Genomic DNA, 18943 nt, shown 5'->3' on the forward strand with positions numbered 1-18943 from the left:
ATTTCTGTTGTATTTGATTGCGTTGCCTGTTGAGAATAACCCTAAAAAAGCTGTCTGGCTTTCTCTTACTTCTCAGATGTTAGGACATAAGGCTCTTGACAAGGATTTCTTGGGTAACAACGAAATCCTCCATGGTAATTCCAGCAAATTTCATCCTCTCTGCATTCATTAGTAGTCTCACACTCATTTATGTCTATGAGGAAGAAAAAGGAACTGTTAAAGCAGATTTAAATTGAGTTTGCTATGAAAAACAACAACAACAACAACAAAAAAAACACCACTACCAAGCCACCTGCTTGTCTACTGAAACTCAACAGATGTCTATGTTATTTTTTACCTGCTTTTCCAAGGCCTTGCTATAAAGGATTTGGAACAGTAGAAATGGAACAAATTTGTTTACCACATCTTAATCAAGACTGAAGATCTTTAGTTGACTGAAGAAACACATTAGTCATAGTACATGTAATGCAACTGTAGAAACCCTGAGTTCCTAGTTGGCAATGAATCATTTTCTAGCACAAGGTATCTTACAGGCAGAGGAAAGAGGCTTTGAGAAAGAAGTGTGATTTCATGCTTTTTGCAGGATCTCACTTAATTGCTTAGGTTTCATGGTCTAACTAAATGCTTAGTTAATATTTATAGCTGTAGTTAAACTAAAGTAGCTTTGGAAGAAATCATGATATGTTTATTTTTGTGTGAAGTAGAGCTTCCTTTTCTTTTTTTTTCTTTTTTTTCTTTTTTTTTTTTTTTTTTACCCTGGGAAAATGACCTTGAATGGAAATGGGGCTGTCAGCTTTGTGTAGTATTGATGCTCTGTTATCCTGGCAGTGCCAGACCCAACCCCCTGTCTATCCCTATGCTTGCCTGAAACTAACCCAGCCCCAGAAAGGATTTATTCAAACGTAAGCTCTGGGAAGGCCCGAACAGATTCATTTATTTTTTTAGGTGGTCAAACTACCCACCCCAAGATACTCTGTATCAGTTGCTATTCTTAAGAGTGATAAGAATCTACAGTGATTTCTCAAAAAGAGCCACCATTACACAACGCTTCCATAAACAATTTATTTCCTCATCCCTTTCTGACAATAATTAGCACACCTATTTCTAAAAATAAAGATTGTGAAATCAGGTTCTGGATTACTAAGACACTGATTCTGGCACTTTTTCTGTAACTGCAAAGAGACGTTTAGCACCAGTGAGAAAAATAAACTTTGCAGCTGTGATCCTGGTATTTGGTGGCACCTAGCTGTAACTGAACAGCTGACCAGAATGTTTATTTTCCAAACACAATATAAATAATCTGTTCAAAATTCTTGCTTTTTTTCGTCCTGTTATCAGAAAGAACATATCTTTCATTTCTGCTCTGGCTGCGCTTAGAAACCTCTATAAAAAGAAACAGATACAAAGCAATGCCCAATGTCTGTAATAAATGATCTGATTTTTTTCTGAGATATTTATCTCTGGAACTTAGACTCACCACCTAGACATCCAAGATCAGCTTTACTTAAGGATTACGAAAGTTGAAAATTTTATCCTAAGCATCTGAAAAACTTAGAGTTTGAGCTGAGAGATTCAAATAAAAGGAATTAATATAAAATATACCATCAATCATCAAATGCATCAACATCTTTTGCTAGCCTAACACTATCATGAAGAATAAACACTTAGATAAGCATTCTTAGGCTTGTGTGAAATGGTGTTACCAGTAAAGCAATATTGGGACTGTCAAGATGGGGCTCTTACCTTGACATGTTCTGCCTCCTACTACCTGGTAACCTTCAGGGCAGACACATGAGAATTTTCCTGGTTCGTTGACACACTGATATTGACATATGTAACTGGAAGTTCTGCATTCATCAGTATCTGCAGAGAGAAGAACTTAAGCTGGTTGTACTTTTCAATTGTTTTAAATGATAAATTTTAAATTTTAAAAGATGAGAAATGCATTTATTTGAGGAAGTAGAAGGTAAATTAAGACTTCTGAACAAGTTTGGGAAAATCTCTGTAGAGAAAATCCATAGTTTTAGTATTCTAGAAGTGATTACTTCCACGGAAGAGTAGACGTGAGATTAGCTAATGTAGCAAAACTATTGTCTTTGTGCGCTAATGGAGCAGCTCTTTGGGAAGGAGGCTAAAGTCTCTTTTTAGTCTTCAAATATTATTTGATATATGCTTTTCTTGTTCTTAATCCTTGTGTAACCATCATCCCTTTGCCAGAGATTTGTAGCACAAACCTGATTTTAACACTGTTGTTACGCAGAAATTAAATTAAACCAATGAAAACTAGAGAATGGCTTGGAAAACAGTGTACCGCCCTGCTAGTACCTCTGAGCCTTGAGCCCAGCTCTTGATTTTTGTCAGAGATTATACTGAAGGCTGCATAGTTGCTACTCCCTGTTCTGTTTGCTTGCAAGTAGGATTAGCTTAAGAAGCTTGGAGAGGGAGCATCTGTAATAGCTCTGCTGGCTTGTTCGGGAGGGCAGTGGTAAACCAAAAAGACCTCTTTGGCTCAAAGACTGGTAGAAGGGATATGGGCTTTACGGGTGAGATCATCATGTCCAAAGGGAGATTAGAGGAATCCTGTGGAGGCACTGGCAGAGGAAATAAAGTGTTGATTGTATAATCATCAGGAGACATGCTGTTTGTATACACAGGCTTGAAAGCACCTCAAAAGCACAATTGTTGTTTCCTTACAATCAAATTTAAGGTCTTTATTTTCAGATGAACCTAACAGCACACAGAATTTCACTTGTCTTTTGGTTTGCATTCCTTTCCAATTCATTTAATGGTCATCAGCATTAGACCACACACAATTCAAGTGTTTGTGAAGTAAATATTCAGAAGCCTTATTCTCTCTCATTCCCTCTCCATTCTCTAGTAACGTCTGTCCTGTTTTGTACTTACAGTTAATGAGACACCTGAATGCAGCTGCAGCTACTAAGGTGTGTTATCAGCAATGGTATTTGCAACATTAAAATAAAATTAAAAAGCCTTATTTCTTTTTTTTTGGCTACAACTCACTCCCACATTGTGATTCCACTTGAATTGTATCCCCTAGTTCACGGAGGCTTCTGGGAAAATAAATCAAAAATGGGTGCTCTTCTAAGACAAATAATTGCTTACCTTCACAGTTGATTCTGTCACTGCTTAACTCAAATCCTGGGTTACACTGACAAATGAAAGAACCCAGTATATTGTAACACTGCTGTGCACACGGGTTATTGGCATCGCATTCATTTATGTCTGAAAAGAAAAATTACAGATCTTTATCTTTTGCACCTAGTAATTAGGCTGATTAAGTGGATTAAGTCTGGGCCTAGTGCTTAGCAGAAACTTGGTTGACTATATCAATACAGGTCTGCAGTCACTGGAACAATGTCAGATCTATGCTTTACATTCCATGTAGAAAAAGTATTTTTCCAGGAATGAGAGTTATTCTAATGTGTAATGAATTCTTCCAATAATGTTTAGTGTGGCTATTAAACCTCACATTCCAGCGTCTTTTTTCAGGTACGAAATGCCAAGTCTATAAATAATTGATATAAGGAACACATACAGATAAGACCTCTCAGCATGCAGTGGTTAAGATCTGAGCTATTTATTACTCCTAAAATTTGTTCTTTTAAATTCCATTACAATTATAACATGAGCCTTTTAAGCCAGTATAGTTTTGCAATGCTGCAAGGCCTAGACCATACGGGGGGGAGGCAGGTTTCTGTGCTAGATTTTTCATCGTGTGCCATCCGAAGAACATATGTGAGAACACGGCAAAATAAGAGAAGCAATTTTAATGCAAGGTTTATGTAAGTGTAATCACCTCTGCGATTTACAGTGCTTATTTTTATAGGCTGCTAATTATTGCTCCTTTGTCATACGCTAAAATCTACAGTGAATTTTCCCCTGTGTGCCTTCCCTGCATATTTTCCATTCATTTGTGTTCGTCAGCTATACTCATTAGTAGAGAGCTGCATGTTAAATAATTTTTGAATTCATAGCTTTTGCAAGTACGTATAAATGTCAGCGACACTTTTATCTACAGATACAACTTTTAAAACTGACAAAGATGACTAAGATTTGGCATTCACAAAAACTAAGCCAACAAGGAGGATATTAATTATCTCTGTGATCCTTCTCTTTATGATGAATGGTAATAGGGGAGAAATGATTACCAAGCATTTTTCGTTCTTTTAGTTGAATTCTGGCAATGGTGTGAAGAATGTACATCATGACAACGCTACCAGAAGGAATAATAAGCTGGCCAAAGCCACAATTCCGTTTGTTACCCTTCCAAGAAATATTGACCCACTTTCAATATGTGCAAAAGTTGTAACAAATGTAATCGGTACAGCTGTGAAGTATGACTTCTGCCAGATGACTGTTGCAGATGTGAAAGTCTGTCTTGATGCAGCAGTCGCTCTTTTACAGATTTTTGTGTGAAGATTTACTTTACCTTTTATGGTGGGAGTGTGACTTGCTGGGCTGGGAGGCCAGCAGGAGTCAGAAGGGATTTCTTGGTGAAGCACCTAGCGAACTTGGAGCTTCATATGGAAGTGTAATTGAAAGAAAGCACCTTACATTTGAGCCATGGGAAGGGGCAAATGACAGAACTCATCACACAGTTACAGAGTCCACATGCAGTATTTCACCTGTTTGGTGAAAAACAACAAACGCCTGTCAGCACAGTGCTATGTAGTGTGCCTGCCTGTGTATATATAGCCATAGAGAACTCGCAGCCACCTCCATCACCAGTCTCTTGATTTAACGTGGCCACTCTCCCATTCCTAGCTGAGATCTCAATTCTGGTAAAGGCAACAGCCAATTATTGATTTCCTAGGAGCTGGAATTTCAGATCCAAGAGAGTGTTGCACGAGAAGGGAAATTGCTCAGAAAAGGGAAGTTTATGCTCCTCTGATTTAGTACTCAGAACATGAAAGGATTTAACCTACCTTGATGTGCAAGTTGCTAGGCTACATATCTCCTACTCTTCCTAAAGCCCTCTGCTTGGAAGCTTGGAAAAAACACAGGGCTAAGCAAAAGTTAGCTGGTGTTCAATATGGCTATTCTTGTGCCTTAGCCAAAATCAGGAAAGCAATCTTCTCACTTCCTGCCTAGTTTTATCCCAAAAACATGGAAAGAAAAATGAAATGGCAACACAAGTTTTGTTCTTTATAGTCATTCTTAACAACGCTCTTGCCTTTTTAGTAGTATCACTGAGAAGTTTGTGTTCTGGAGAATTATCAGCTTTAAGAAATAGCATCCTTCTCCCAAGTATGTACATTTAATATGAACTTTTTCAGTACCTTGCACTTCAGTAGCCAGTTTCCTTTTATTATTACCATCTCTAATTGCTCTAGATCAGATCTCTTTTCAAACTTCGCAGCAATCTTTCCTTAGTGCTTTATTTTAAGGGGATGAACATGGCTTTCATAGTGACCCCTCAGTTTCATTTGTAGCAGTATTTTCCAGAGATTCCTGTTTGACATGTAAAAGCTTTTTCATCACTACATTTATCGTGTGCTGAGGATAATTACACTTAACTGTTTTGTTCCCCCTGCTTTCCATTTCCAGCCTCTGTGTTGTAAAACTGGGAATTATATCATGAAAGCAAGTAACACTGAAAAAGCAATCCACCAGAGCTGAAAGAATAATTAAATCAAAGATTAAATAATGAATGTAAACTTCCAGAGTTCAGTTGCCAAACTAGGTGCTCCTCAGAAACGTAGAAAATAATGTGTTTTCCACGAGGCTCTGATTTTCTAATTCACCAGTACTTCTCAGATCACTTGCAAGACAGCTTCTCTGTACAGCAACTAGTGTAACATATTGGTTGGAATTTATTTCCTTCTGTAAGTTGGGATGGAGACACTTAAATCACAACCGTGGCAAGTCATGTGCCAGTATTTCTCTACAGCAAGTGAGCTCGTGTAAGTGCATGCAGAGAAGTTCTTACCCACGCAGGTGTGGTTGTTGGATGCCAGCTGGAAACCAGCGTTGCACTGGCAATAATAGGAGCCGGGAGTGTTCACACATCGGTGGTGGCAGTATGGAGGCAGGGTGCATTCGTCTATATCTGAGTAATGAAAAGAGAAATTAGCTCAAATGGCATCTTGGAAGTTCAGTGCTGCTGTCTTGTCCAAAGAAGCTGTAAAGTTAATTGACCTTGATTAAAAGCAGAAAAAAGCTTATGTGGGGTAGATGTTGCTTCCATGGATATTGTTAGGAATGCTTTACCCTTTTCTTTAACTTGTATAAAAAATCTTTTATGCAGATTGTTTGCCGGCCACTAAGATCGATACGTATGCTAATTTTACTTTTTAGTCAGTTCCACTGTAGTCCTTGGTTTTATTTTGCATAGGCAAAACCCGGGATGGTTGGTTCTGCTTTTCAGCCAGATGATCTGTCTCATGGTCAGACTTAAGGCTCATCAGAGTGACTGTAACTTCTACCTCATTTAATCAAAACTTCATATGCAGCACGCTTAGCTTATGCTAAATCTTTTCAGCTCTGTTAGGACAAGTCCAAATTTTCCCTGTGAGGACAGAAGATTAGTGGCCCTGAAAAGGAAACAGATGGCTGTGCTTCCACAGGGATCCCCCAGGAACTGGCTGGGCTCCCTGGGGGCTGCTGTCCCTCCTGCAGGCCTTGGGATACAGCAGCACCAGCACCTTCTGGCTGCGCTCTGGTGCTGAGGAAGGCGAGCAGCCCGGCTGGAGCTGTGCTATCTCAGGCGGTATTAACTTTCCCCAGACTCTCCCTGCAGATTAGCCCTGGTTGTGAGGTGGAGCAGGCTGCCTTTCCAAGTTTCAGCATTCCTAATGTGCACTGGAGCAGGGTTTTCACCTGCAATCCACACAAAATGTGCAACAACTCCCCCCTCACCTTTTTTTTTTTTTTTTTTTTTTTTTTTTTTTTTACCTCTGCATTTTAAAAGGCATCCTTACGTTCTGGAGGAGTTACTGCCTCTGTTTGTCTGCAATTTTTTTTAAGCTATGCCGCAATGCTGATCGTGCATGTATGTGCAGCAGTTGTCTTTAGTTGTGGCCTGCTTGATCTTGGTAGAGAAATCCGTGCCGTGTTCTGTACATGTACACAATGTGACATTTCAAAGGCTCAATGCTCAGACAAATAATACCAGTTTTCACTGGAACAAAGAAAGGCACTTCCCATATCCATGCCAGATCTTGAGTTCCCTACCTCCAGCTGTTTCCACCATAGATGTGTTTAAAAAGAGGCCAAGATTTTTTATTTTTTATGACGAGGAAAGTTTATTTTAATATCTAGTGAAAAAATAATTGTTAGAAGTTAACTCTTTTTCTGTCAATTTCGCAGTTACTTTTTGGAGCTAAACTTAGTGAAGTGTTTTGGATCGGTTTGAATGAAAAGGCTTACGCTGGAAAAACTCCTGGCTATCCGTACAGTAGAGATTGTTGCTGTAACTCTTCTGTTGCAGGGAAAATCTGAAGTAGAAATCGAATACATTAGGAGGCACAGCAGACCTCTTGCATCCTTGGCTTTACAGGACCAAGCTCTTACAAGTTGCTGTTTGAAAATCTGGTTAAACAATATAGGCATAGAAGCAATGCTTTACTTTTTAAGCTTTGTATTTATGCACGTAAATGCTTACAGGATCAGACTCTAATTCAGTGGGAATTTTCCTTGCAGTATTAGGCTCTTGTGCACATCAGCTCCAAGCAGATCCAAGGGCTGAGTGTAATCTAATCAATTGTGCCAAATCTTCTGTTTGAACTAATGCTGGAAGACAACTCATTCTATCTTCAATCCTATGTTTCAGAAAAGACTAATTTTGTGATAGGTGAACAAGCAATTTCTTTACAAAAATTTATTATTATTTTTTTTAATCAAAGAAATAGTTAGTGCATTTTGATAAAAAAAAAAAAAATCCAACAACAATGAATTGTTAAAAATGAGTCCTTTTCTTCCTCCAATTTGAAGCCAAAAAGGTCTGGAAAAATTTTGTTCAAATTTGAGAGAAACATTTTCTCCCATATGGAGAACCTCTATCAAGATCTGGTCCCAAGAACGTTTTCTGGCAAAGTTGTTAAAAATAAATAAATAAAAAAATCCCCAAAGACAGTGTTTATTCTGAAATGCTGACAGTGTGAAGTGTAGCGATGTACTGGTAATTTAGGTCAGTGTGTAATACGTAACACAGGTGTTATTCTTGGTCTTGACCTAAATAAGAGAAGGGAAATCTTGCTTTCCTGACCTCTTCATGTGTGGATTTAGATGCGTAACTGTATTCACATGTAGATAGAAGGCTGTATCATCCTGCTTCTTTTGAGAGCTGTAAGATGTCTGGTAGGGCTTTCAGGTAGTAGCCTGAGTCTTGACATTAAAAGTGCTACTGCACAGCAGTAATACACTGTTCTAAAAAATTAGATAAAAAATGTTTAAAAATAAATATATCAGTGACCTGTCAAAGCTATTCCTGTGCCTACATTCCCAAACGACTTATCCTGCTCTTGCACAGGGAACATGTTTTTCTGTGAAAAACAACGAAAAAGCTTTTCTACTAGGCTGCATAAAATCCGTTCTGTGCTTAGAAGAGGTGGTCTTGAATGTCACCTGATGATGTATACATTCGATTCTCCTACTTCATAATTGTTTGCAATATCCCTGACAAACTTAAGGCTTAAGACTGGAGTGTCTATAAAGCCATTTTATCCATTGAAATTGTGATTAAAGAGGTGCTAAAGGCTGAAGAAAGACTGCAGGAACAGAGTACTGGCACTTTCACGTTATGTCCCCAAATGAGGATGGAATAGGAAAGATGCAGTGTTTATACTGCACTTGGATTTAATTTAATGCTATACTTGTATAGGTCCCAAAGGTGCCGACGGCTGATTTTGGCCCAAGGAATAAAGCATAGTGGTTTATAAGATGCAAGTATCATATACCTGCATTCAGAGTTTCCATCTCTTTCATTTCTACTCATAAAACTGAGACTGAAACAGACTGTGCAAGGGGGCTCTGCAGAGCAGGGATTAGGGCTGTGGGAAGGTAGGGCTTTGTCCTGCAGATCTGGATTCAAATCTCACTGAGGTCAGTGGAAAGACACATTTTACTTCACTGCTGTAGAAGACTTCTGTCTGTATCTGGGTCATTAGGCAATACACCAATACAAATAATAAACACAGTGGTAACTAGTAAGAAAATTAATCTTGTGAAGTTCAACTCTGTGTTGATTATACTTAAAATAGTTTCTAGTTACATGTTTTAGTGATTAATCATTGTGATAAAGCAATTATTCCATTCCATTTTAAAAATAATCAGCTATTGTACAGTATACACACCTATGCATTTTGTTATAAAAGTTTGCAACTTCAGGTAATGAAAGAAAATAATTTAGTGTAAAGCAAGACTTACCAACACATTGCTCCCCTCGTTTCTGATACCCTGGAGGACACTGGCAGCTGAAGGACCCTCTTAGATTGACACATACTTGGTCAGCTCTACAATTATGGGTTCCTGTTGCACATTCATCTATATCTTTATAAAAAGAGCAAATGCACTATTAGTCATAGAACTTACTTAGAGTTACCTGTTGAAATGCTTTCCCTATTTTCAGGCTACTTACAAATGAAGGCAGCAAATTCGAAATACACTCAAGAAGTAATCTCAAAGTTATTCCATTTGCAGGATATAAAATGTTATCAGATTTCTGTTGGCTTTTAACTGCATTTGAAAACGTATCAGATACGGTTATTCTAAATAATCATTTTTATTTGTCAAATACCATTATTATTTGTACTTATCACTATAAAACTTTTCATAGATGTCTTGCAGCTTTATACTACTTAAATCATTTAACTTTTTTTCACTTTTTTTTTTTTTTTTTTCCCATGCTGATTGTTTGTTGCATGCTGAATTACTCTGGAAAACTTCAGCAAAAGTAGTTCATCTGTTTCTCAAGAATGAGATGACTTCTTAGTATTAGCACAACAAAATATTTCTAATACCAATCCTTTTGCATGGTTCCCGTACCCCATACTTTGGAGAGGGACTTGGAACTTGGTGTGTGGTGGCCTTCTCATCAGGAAGAGATCTGCCTCTTGTCATTCCCATGAAAATTCTCCTAATTCAGTCAATCTGTTAAAGTATTTGGAAATAGTGTACATCTGCTTGTATTTTAGCAGTACAGCTAAAAATGCAAAGACTGGACCGATACTTTTCTGTGTAATTCAGGTAGCTTTTCATTCACACCAAATGCAGGCTTATACAAGTATAAAAACATCTTGATTTTGCCTATTCATTAGAAAATGCTGGAGGTACTTAAATATAATTAAAGTGCATGTGCTGACAAATAACTTGCTTAAAATGGAATTGCAATTTGTTTTCTCATCCGAACATCCAAAATGTTAGAGAGCTTTTTATTGTAACCTGACACAGTACAGTGAAAGGACTTTTTAATTTTGGCATTCTACACAATTTGGAGACTCTAGGCTGAATAAACAAATTCCTTAAAACTTATGATCTCTAGTTTACAAATCTCAGCTGACCTCTCTATTTGTATAGGCACTTGGGACGTTAGAACATCACCAGTGGCAGATTCTGGGTGGTGCTTTGGAAAAAATGATGGATTCTTTCACATAGCAAATGAAAACAATTTTGACCACAAGATTCAATAAAAAATAAACCATCAACAGTTTGAATTGATTCTCAATGTTTGTCCTTCCTCAAATGCCCAAATATTTTACATACATTTTCTTTATCTGACAGGAAAAATAAAGTCCTTTTATGTTAGCCTGCTCTTTGCATTTCTGCACAGTAACAGTCCTAAAGCTGCTGTGCTGCTGCAGGACTTGCTGACCGCGTTGTTCTGTGGTGACAGCTGAAAAGCACATTCTCAGGTGTAGAGATTTTCAGGGACTAGATCTGGCTGCCTCATACCAGCCTGACACATCATTAAAAGTTTCAGCCAAAGCACAGTGGAGTCAATGCAAGTCTTTGCAGGGACTTCGCTGGGCTTTGCATGTACTCCTACTTTCTGCAGAAGCTGAAAATAAGAGGGCTATAATGCTCATACAGTTGAAATTCTTTTTTAAGTACACACACTGTTGCGGATTGTACAGAACAGAAAATTGGATCCATAGAAACTTCAGATATGAGTGAACTTAACATAAGCAAGCTTTTAAGGTGGGTTAGTTACAATACATCAAGTTGTTGTGTAGTCATTTGCATCCGTGGCTTGATTTTCATTTAGTTTATTTTTCTATGGAATAATAAGCTACTCAGCTAAAACAAAACAAGCTAGATTGACTTATGCACTCAGGATCTTTGATTTCTTTCCCAATGGTAAGTTCAGTTTGAAAGGAAAACAATTGTTCTAAAGTCCTGTTTGCCTGCTAGCCGCCTCCTCACTCGGAAACTCTCAGAGGACTTGATGCTGTTGCCACAAAGGTCTGTGTTTATGGGAACAGTCTTTTCATGAGGCTTGTATCAAGGAGCCCTTTAGGGCTCTCCCAAGCTTCTTAATCCAGTCCTGAACTGGACTGCAACTCAGCTGTGGCTTTCTATGTATGTCCTGTCCGCCTTCTCCATGTCATGAAAATGCAGATCAGTATGTGGAATATGCTTGGTGGATTTTATCCGTGCTTTTACTGTGCGCTGTCATGGTACTTTTTGCTATTTTGGCTGTTTTTCTTGGATGGCTTTTTTTGCGATAGTTCCTAGGCTTGTTGGGGAAAGAGGTACATGGGGGAAAAAGTACTGATGGGAGCCCTTTGAGAATGCCAGGCCTCTTGTTTTGTGGCCTTACCTGCACCTTCCCTGAACTGCCTGAGGTGGGAAGTGAAGGCGGACAGGAGAGGAGCCTCTGGCCTTCACTGGGGAAGGGCAGCAGCGTGGCCTGCTTGGAGCACTTCTGCTCGTGTCTGTGCTAAGGACTTGCTGATATGAAAGGAAGGCTGATGGCCTGAGGATTGTGTGTCAAGGAAAATACTGTGGGAGGAGAACAACAGGCAGCTATGCTAGGAGGGCTTCAGTGCTGGAACATTCAGTTCCGAAATCTCTAGTATTGCAATAATTACAGCCATGTCTACTATTGTGATTGATACAAGGGTGAGGAAGCGAGTGGAGGATTTCAGTGCTGAAAGTGGTGCCAAATGTGAATTGTATTGGTGTGATACCAGAAGCAGCCCAGCCCTTGTGTAAGGAAAGAAGCATTGGTGGATTTTGCAATGTGATGTTGCTGCACAGACCTCTGCATCTATGCTCTTAGTGAGGCCCAGAGAAAAATTAAGCTTCTTGGCACACATCAATGTGACCTTAATCATCCTCCACTAGAGAAACATTTTTTTAATCTAATTGTCCTGAAAGTTATTCAAGCAATGGAGTAGTGGAAGTCATAGAAGGAAGCTACATCAATGCTTGGGATGCGGTAGATCAGCACCATTTTTCTCAGGGGTGTTATTACCAATAGACACAAACACATGCTTTTTCCCCCCATATGAAGTAGCATAATGTTGCACTGACATTGCCAATATTGACCTGGGACTTGCACTTCTGTGTTTGTTCACAGTTCTTGAGTAGGTAACTGCCTACATGCAGTTGTTTAGAGCCTCACTGAACTCTAATCTGAAGCTTTCAGATTGTTTTCTCACTTCTGTCCCCACTGTATGAAAATCGGTAACTCCTAGGTCGCCTTTTCATAAATGTAAGAGCTTGTTTTTCCAGTTCATATCAGTTTTCCAATCTGTTAGATTCCTAGCTTATTTATCACAAGTTGCACAGTGCCCTCTGATCCTGACAGGGATCTGGAAGCTGCATCAGTTCCTACTTTAATCTGTATCAAATGCAATAAATACTGGGAAGAGACAGTGATTACACAAAGCATGTGTTTTTCCTTAAATCTTACCATCTCATTCCATTTGATCTTCCTTGACAAAATCCCTGGACTTAAATGAGACAAGTAAATGAGGATATTGGGAAGCCATCCTTTTGGTTTCCACCTATTGCAAACACCCATGACCAGATTGATTTGACGTCTGGGAAGGCATAGCAAGCTGGGGCAAGGCTATGCTAGAAACTCCTATAGGAACATCACAGAGCTCACCAGCTTTAATCCTAAGAGCAAGATAAATTTGTTTGACCTTTCCTCTCTAGCATGAATGTTTAATAATGTGTGTACGTGCATGTGTGTTTATAATAATTAAAAAAATTAAAACAAGACACTCCACTGCACACACTTGTCTCTCTGGGGAGAGGGTGAGAGAACAAACGTGACAGATGTTTGTCATGTTGCTTAATGCACTACTGGAAAGCACTCAAGATACCACAGTGATGAGTGCAGTATAAGAAACAGATCTAGAAAGAAAATAACGGGCTTTTACAAGCTCATTCTTGAGCATCTTTCATTTGCATCCTCTTTTCCAAATTTAGTGTCATCATGATCAAGTTTGTTTCTGTGTTTCAGCAACTGATGCTATAGCTGAAGCTTCTATCTCAAGCAAGAGAAAACACTTTCAACTCGTTCCTTGACACCGCCATATAAATATCATTTTTACATATTATACATCTGCTCACCCAGGTAGGCAATTCAAATTACATTGGTAACACATTGGTAACCTGTAATTAAAATGATCTTCTCTTAGCATCCTTCTTTCTTTATTTCTTCATATTATTTAATCTCAGCTAATCTTTTAAAAGTTTGTGCTGTTCACTATGGATAAACAAGAGCTGTAGGTTTGTATTAAATTGTTGAAGAACTTGGTTGGTATTTAATCACTGATACAGGCAACACATGAAATATGGATGAACTCTTAAACTCAGCGTATCGAAGATGTTGCTCAAATAATAGATAACTACCCTGCTATTGATGCTGTGACCACTTGACATTTGCTTACAGAAAAGACAAATAAAAAAGAGATGTAAAAGGTTGAGTAACTGAGCTCATGACAGCAAAGAGCGCTGCTGGGCAGCTGAGCTCTCTGTTCTCTCTGACCAACCATGCCTGAATAAATACCACAACTAGGGCTTCTCCTCTTGACTTCACTGGTTGCTTCTCAAGTATGAAAATCCAGGGGCCTTTAAGGGAAGCTATCATGAGACAGTTGTTGCTTTGAGCCTATGAGTTCTAATATGAGCTTTAAGGTAAATGTGTATTTTGTGATAGAGGTTTAATTCATTCTCTTGCATGTCAAAACATTGCAAAGCGAATCTTTACATCTCTGGTTAGCCAGGCTACCTGGCCTGGCCGCAGGGGAGTCAAGATGCATTCAGTTGTGGCTAAAGCCATTTTATTCCTGGACAGTTGTTCTCTGGGCAGTCACAGCCTCTGTAGTTGAACAATTTCCTTCAAAATAACTTGGGTGTCTCTATCAATACTTTTACAGATCTTAAGTATTTGAAAATTGAGCTGGGTTGTCTTTAGCATCTTGATCATTGTAATAATTGAACTCAGATAATTACATAGCCTTTCTGTAGGCCACCCGAGAGTGAACTGGTGTTATGGGGATGTCTTGCTACTTTAAATAGTTATCAATGTTAAAAATATTTATTACGTTGGTATTGGGATTGCGTGCTTGAATCTCCCTGTGTTGCTTATGGGTGTTACATCCAGAATACTACCCTGATAGAAGGTTACAGTTTCAAAATCAAGTATTTGGTGAACTAGCAAGTTCAGAATTTGGATTCTCTGAACAGCTGTAATTTAGATCCCTTATATATAAGCATTATGACAGTCTTTGTATGCATCTTGCAGGCTTGCTCTCAGTCAAACCTCACTGTTCCCCAAGTGGGTTAGTTGGTACAGTACTCTCTTCTTGAGGAACACTGTGAGAGTGCAGGAATTGCAATGATTACTGCTGCATAAAAACTTTAAGTTAATCTAAAGAGTTGGAGTCAGTAGAGAAAGGGGAAAGGAACATTACAATTAAGGAGACTGGTCTCTCAGTAAGGCACACTGCTCTTTCAGAAATGTTTATGGAAGTCATTGACTGTACTTTGGTAAATATGGCCATCAGACCCCCATGACTCATCCTAATATAAATAGTGCCTTTTGCAATAATCTCCAGGCTCTTTGGGAAGGTGCATTTTAGAAGACTTTGATATTGATAACCATCTGCTCATTAAGATGACACTGATTTCCAGAAGTTACTGTTTGAAGTTTCCACAGAAAAAAATGTGAGAACCACGGAGGGGTGCAGATCTTGCTCTTATATTCCTTCAAAATATAAATCAGCTTGCATTTCATAGTTTTAATTCCACAAGCCTCACTAATAGCTATACCCAGTGATTCCCTCATTTTCCAAAAATGTACCCACACTCCCTCTTGAAGTGATTTACACAATTATGTCCTTCCATTGCTGACTTTGGCAGCCTGCTCTGTATTTCAACCACTAGTTGTGTACAAAAATTTTGCTTGACCTGCTTTTAGCTATAGCGTTCTCTAAATCTAGTGTATGGTTCCCTGCTTTAGAGCTAGTTAGTTTTTCTACTTCTTCCCTGCAATCCATTCTGTCAGGCTCTTATCTACATCCATAAAATTTTTTCCTAGTCTCTTTCTGAGCTACAAACCTGGCTCAATTCCCTTCGTGCTGTGACTCATTTTTCCCAAACCCCCTGACTCATGCTGCTTGCTCACTTATGCAACAGCTTAATCTCCGTAATTTTCTTCATATCATTATGAGAAGTACATAAATCCATGAGATGCATTTCATCAGTGCTTCAAACTTTTGTAGAAAAAATCCGGTCCACATCTATCCTTTGTTTGATTTAAGCCACTTAAATCTTTTCTCTTCTATCTCGTACCTGCATGTTGTGCTCAGAGCTGGAGACCTGTATTCTTAACTAGCTCAAATATGTTTTACTCTTGGGACTGGGGTGCTTGGCTTCTTGCTGCTCAGTGGCTCTCAGTGTACCACAACTGACTACATTGTCTTCATGCTCTCCTTATTTGTATAGTCATCTCCTCAAACCAGTCAGATAATGTTTGTGGGTCTCTTTCTCTGTTCTGGTTTGTAGCAATCCTGTAAGCAGAATATTCCACCAGATCAAAAAGACACTTCTCTAATGACCTGATGGGATCCAAATTTTGTCCTTGCTGAGCAGTGCCAGCGAACCAGCTCCTGAATGGTTTGTGCAAATCTAAACCCAGAATAACTCCACCAATGTCAGTGTTGCACTTGTCATTGTCAATGTTTTGAATGTAAATGCTAAATATTTTGGTTAATCAGTTTAAATTTTCTGAGCTCTCAGTGTGAGTGAGAGCAGAAAATGACTCAGTCTATTTTTCTAATAGCTACATCTGAACTGAAAACATCGCCTCCCACGGAAGCAATGGCACCAGTGAGTCTGATATCAGGCATACAATGATCTCCACAGCATTGCAAGTACCTGGGACAACTTACTTAGCTTCAAGCTTCTTTAATTCCTTTCACTTTGTCCCTTTCATTAGCTTTCCTTCTCTGCCTGTTAGATGTTTTATGAGTATTTCTCAAAAATAACAGGTGACAGTAAAATATTTGAAGAAATTAGAGCACTACAGTTCTTCCATTAGCACAGGCTTGCTTCATTTTACCAAATTAAGTATTCGGTCCCTTATTTATGTTTCTTATATTGTTCTTGCAACTGAAGCCAAGCTCACTGCTATGTCGTTTCCTGGATCCTCCCTGATCCTTTCTTACACATAGGAACAACATTAGCAACCTCCAAATTCCCTGGTTCCCTCCCCAGCCTTAGCAAGCTATCAACAATTTCTGTCAAAGGCTTTTCTATTTCCCTTGCTACTTCCTTCAACATTTGGGATGTTATTCATCTGGGCTGGATGCCCAGACAACTTTTAACTCATTGGTGTTGGGAGGCTGCGTTTTGTGGTGGTAAATACCAGGAGAAAATCTATTACATAACATCAGGTGAGTAGGTACCAAGAGACCAAATATTTGGAGGAATTTCTCACTTCTGGAGTGGCAGAACCTGTTAATAGCAGAGACCTGTGCTGTAACAGTGCACTCACTATCCACTGGTGTCATGAGGTAGCGTCTATAATTCTGTATAACACCGTAGCAGCCCATAAACTCCCTTTTTATTGCTGTTTTTTCTCTTTCCCTTTTAAATTTTCCTTTGGCCCTTTCATGTTAAGTATATTGGACCGATTGCCCTGGTAACGAGCTTTCACAGTTGAGCGAAGGTAACCTGCACAAATGCTTGTTTGCACAAGAAAAACATTTGCAGGAGCCAAGACCTACATTTAAGCATATATGTGAGGTAGAATGTTTAAATTAAAATGATTTTCATGAAAAATGGTGTAACTTCTTTTGGTAAGCCGAAACATTCCCTCTCATAAACTTGTGTGTACAGCAAAGTGAGCTCCTTGTAGATTTGTCTTTTAGTACTCCTGGACACCATGGCATAACAGACTAGAACTAATGCAAAGTATTCATGTAGAAAATGTGGTGTGTGTGTGTGGAGGAAATCTAATGCAGTGTACTTCATAGTTCCTTGCATGATTTCTATATTTGGACTGAAAAAGTGCTAGCAACTACTATGAATTTGGGATAGTTACCCAACCACAGTGACTTCATGAATATGAAGGTACAGGAAAAGCATCCTTCCTCTATTTACTCAACAGAGTTAACAAAGGATAAAGCTGTAATAATCAAGTCTGGACTGCAGTACTTTGTCACAATTATGTATTGTCTTTGGTATGTCCAAACTGAATTGACTTATCACATAGAATAGCTAAATAAAGGAGTGAGCCATAGCTTTCAGCGCTAGAACATCTCCCACATGTTTATTTGGGAGTGGCAGGCAGCTGAAAAAAAAAAAAAAATAAAAAAAAGGATGAATGAAGCTTTGAATTGATGCATTACTTCCTTTCTTCTCCACTTTGCCTCCATCTGTGGTGCTAGCATCCTTCTCTAGAAGAGTATGCCAGGCAGTCTGTAAATTGCAGTGCGAAAGATAAGCTGCTTTTGATTCTGATATTACTTTTGACTACGATCAAGACCGAGATGCCATATGCAACTGAACACGCTTTTTTCTATCCTTAAGAAAATATTTAAATTATCACGTTCAGGACAGCACTTCAGTGCTAACAAGATAAGGGTGTTCAACCTGAATCAGTGCCCAAACATATTCTGCTCATATGTCTTCTGCACGGTAGCTGTCCATGCTGGAAGTGGGATGGGAAGTTAAAAAGCCTAGGACCGTACTGTGACTTAAACAACTCCTGCCCTGGGCTGGATACTTCTCCAGGCCCCTGCCAGTACAAGCCATGTCTCAACAAAACCTGTAGGAATGTGTTCTGCTAAAAAGAAGTACTTTGCTATCCAACCACAAACATACTAAATTAAATGAGTGCTACATGTAAAACATCATTCAAGTAATAGTAATTAAAGTGATTGTTATAATTAAAAGTAGTATGGCTAATGTGACAACAACTGTAGTCTAATAACGAGGCCATAAATAAACTATTGCCAAGAGACAATAGGTTTTTCTATCCATGGTACTTCAACCTATATTTATAAAAATAAGAACCACAGGTGTAACATACATCCGTGTTTAAAACTTCTCAAAGGGAAGAGCACTTTTTTCTTCAATAGAACAAAATGTTAATTATTACTCTCCCTGCTCATTAAAAAGGCAAAAATTCAATGTTTTTGATCTATATGTACTTACAACTTGTCTTTTTTGCTTATTTCTAATGGGGCCATAAATGGGGGCATGCTTGCTTTCAAGTTACAATCCAATAATTCAGTGCAATGCATCTACAAGTCTCAAAAGTGCTTCAAAATGTGAGTTGTCATAATGGTAAACCTTTTGATTTACATTGCAATAGTTTATTTTTACTTTCAGTAGAGTATTTCCTGCTGTTGCTTTCTTGTGATTTTGTGCTAGAGGTCTAACAAGTTGTGCTTTTTGGTTCATGCCTGCCTAAGTGAGGATCACCCACCCATGATGACCAATACACTTGGACTATACT

At 38.7% G+C, this 18943-nt stretch overlaps 1 protein-coding gene across 1 annotated transcript in view; it reads right to left on the reverse strand.

Annotated features, from left to right (window-relative positions):
* EFEMP1 (EGF containing fibulin extracellular matrix protein 1) overlaps positions 1 to 18943 on the reverse strand; it is a 48934-nt gene that overhangs the window by 3324 nt on the left and 26667 nt on the right. The window contains exons 5-9 of the mRNA XM_027453261.3: positions 9388 to 9510; positions 5951 to 6070; positions 3124 to 3243; positions 1744 to 1863; positions 70 to 193 (exon numbers count right to left, since the gene is read on the reverse strand). Coding sequence (XP_027309062.1) covers positions 70 to 193; positions 1744 to 1863; positions 3124 to 3243; positions 5951 to 6070; positions 9388 to 9510 — 607 coding nt within the window. The remainder of the gene's footprint in view (positions 1 to 69; positions 194 to 1743; positions 1864 to 3123; positions 3244 to 5950; positions 6071 to 9387; positions 9511 to 18943) is intronic.

This window comes from Anas platyrhynchos, chromosome 3 (genome assembly GCF_047663525.1).
Source record: "Anas platyrhynchos isolate ZD024472 breed Pekin duck chromosome 3, IASCAAS_PekinDuck_T2T, whole genome shotgun sequence".
Lineage (NCBI taxonomy): Eukaryota > Metazoa > Chordata > Aves > Anseriformes > Anatidae > Anas > Anas platyrhynchos.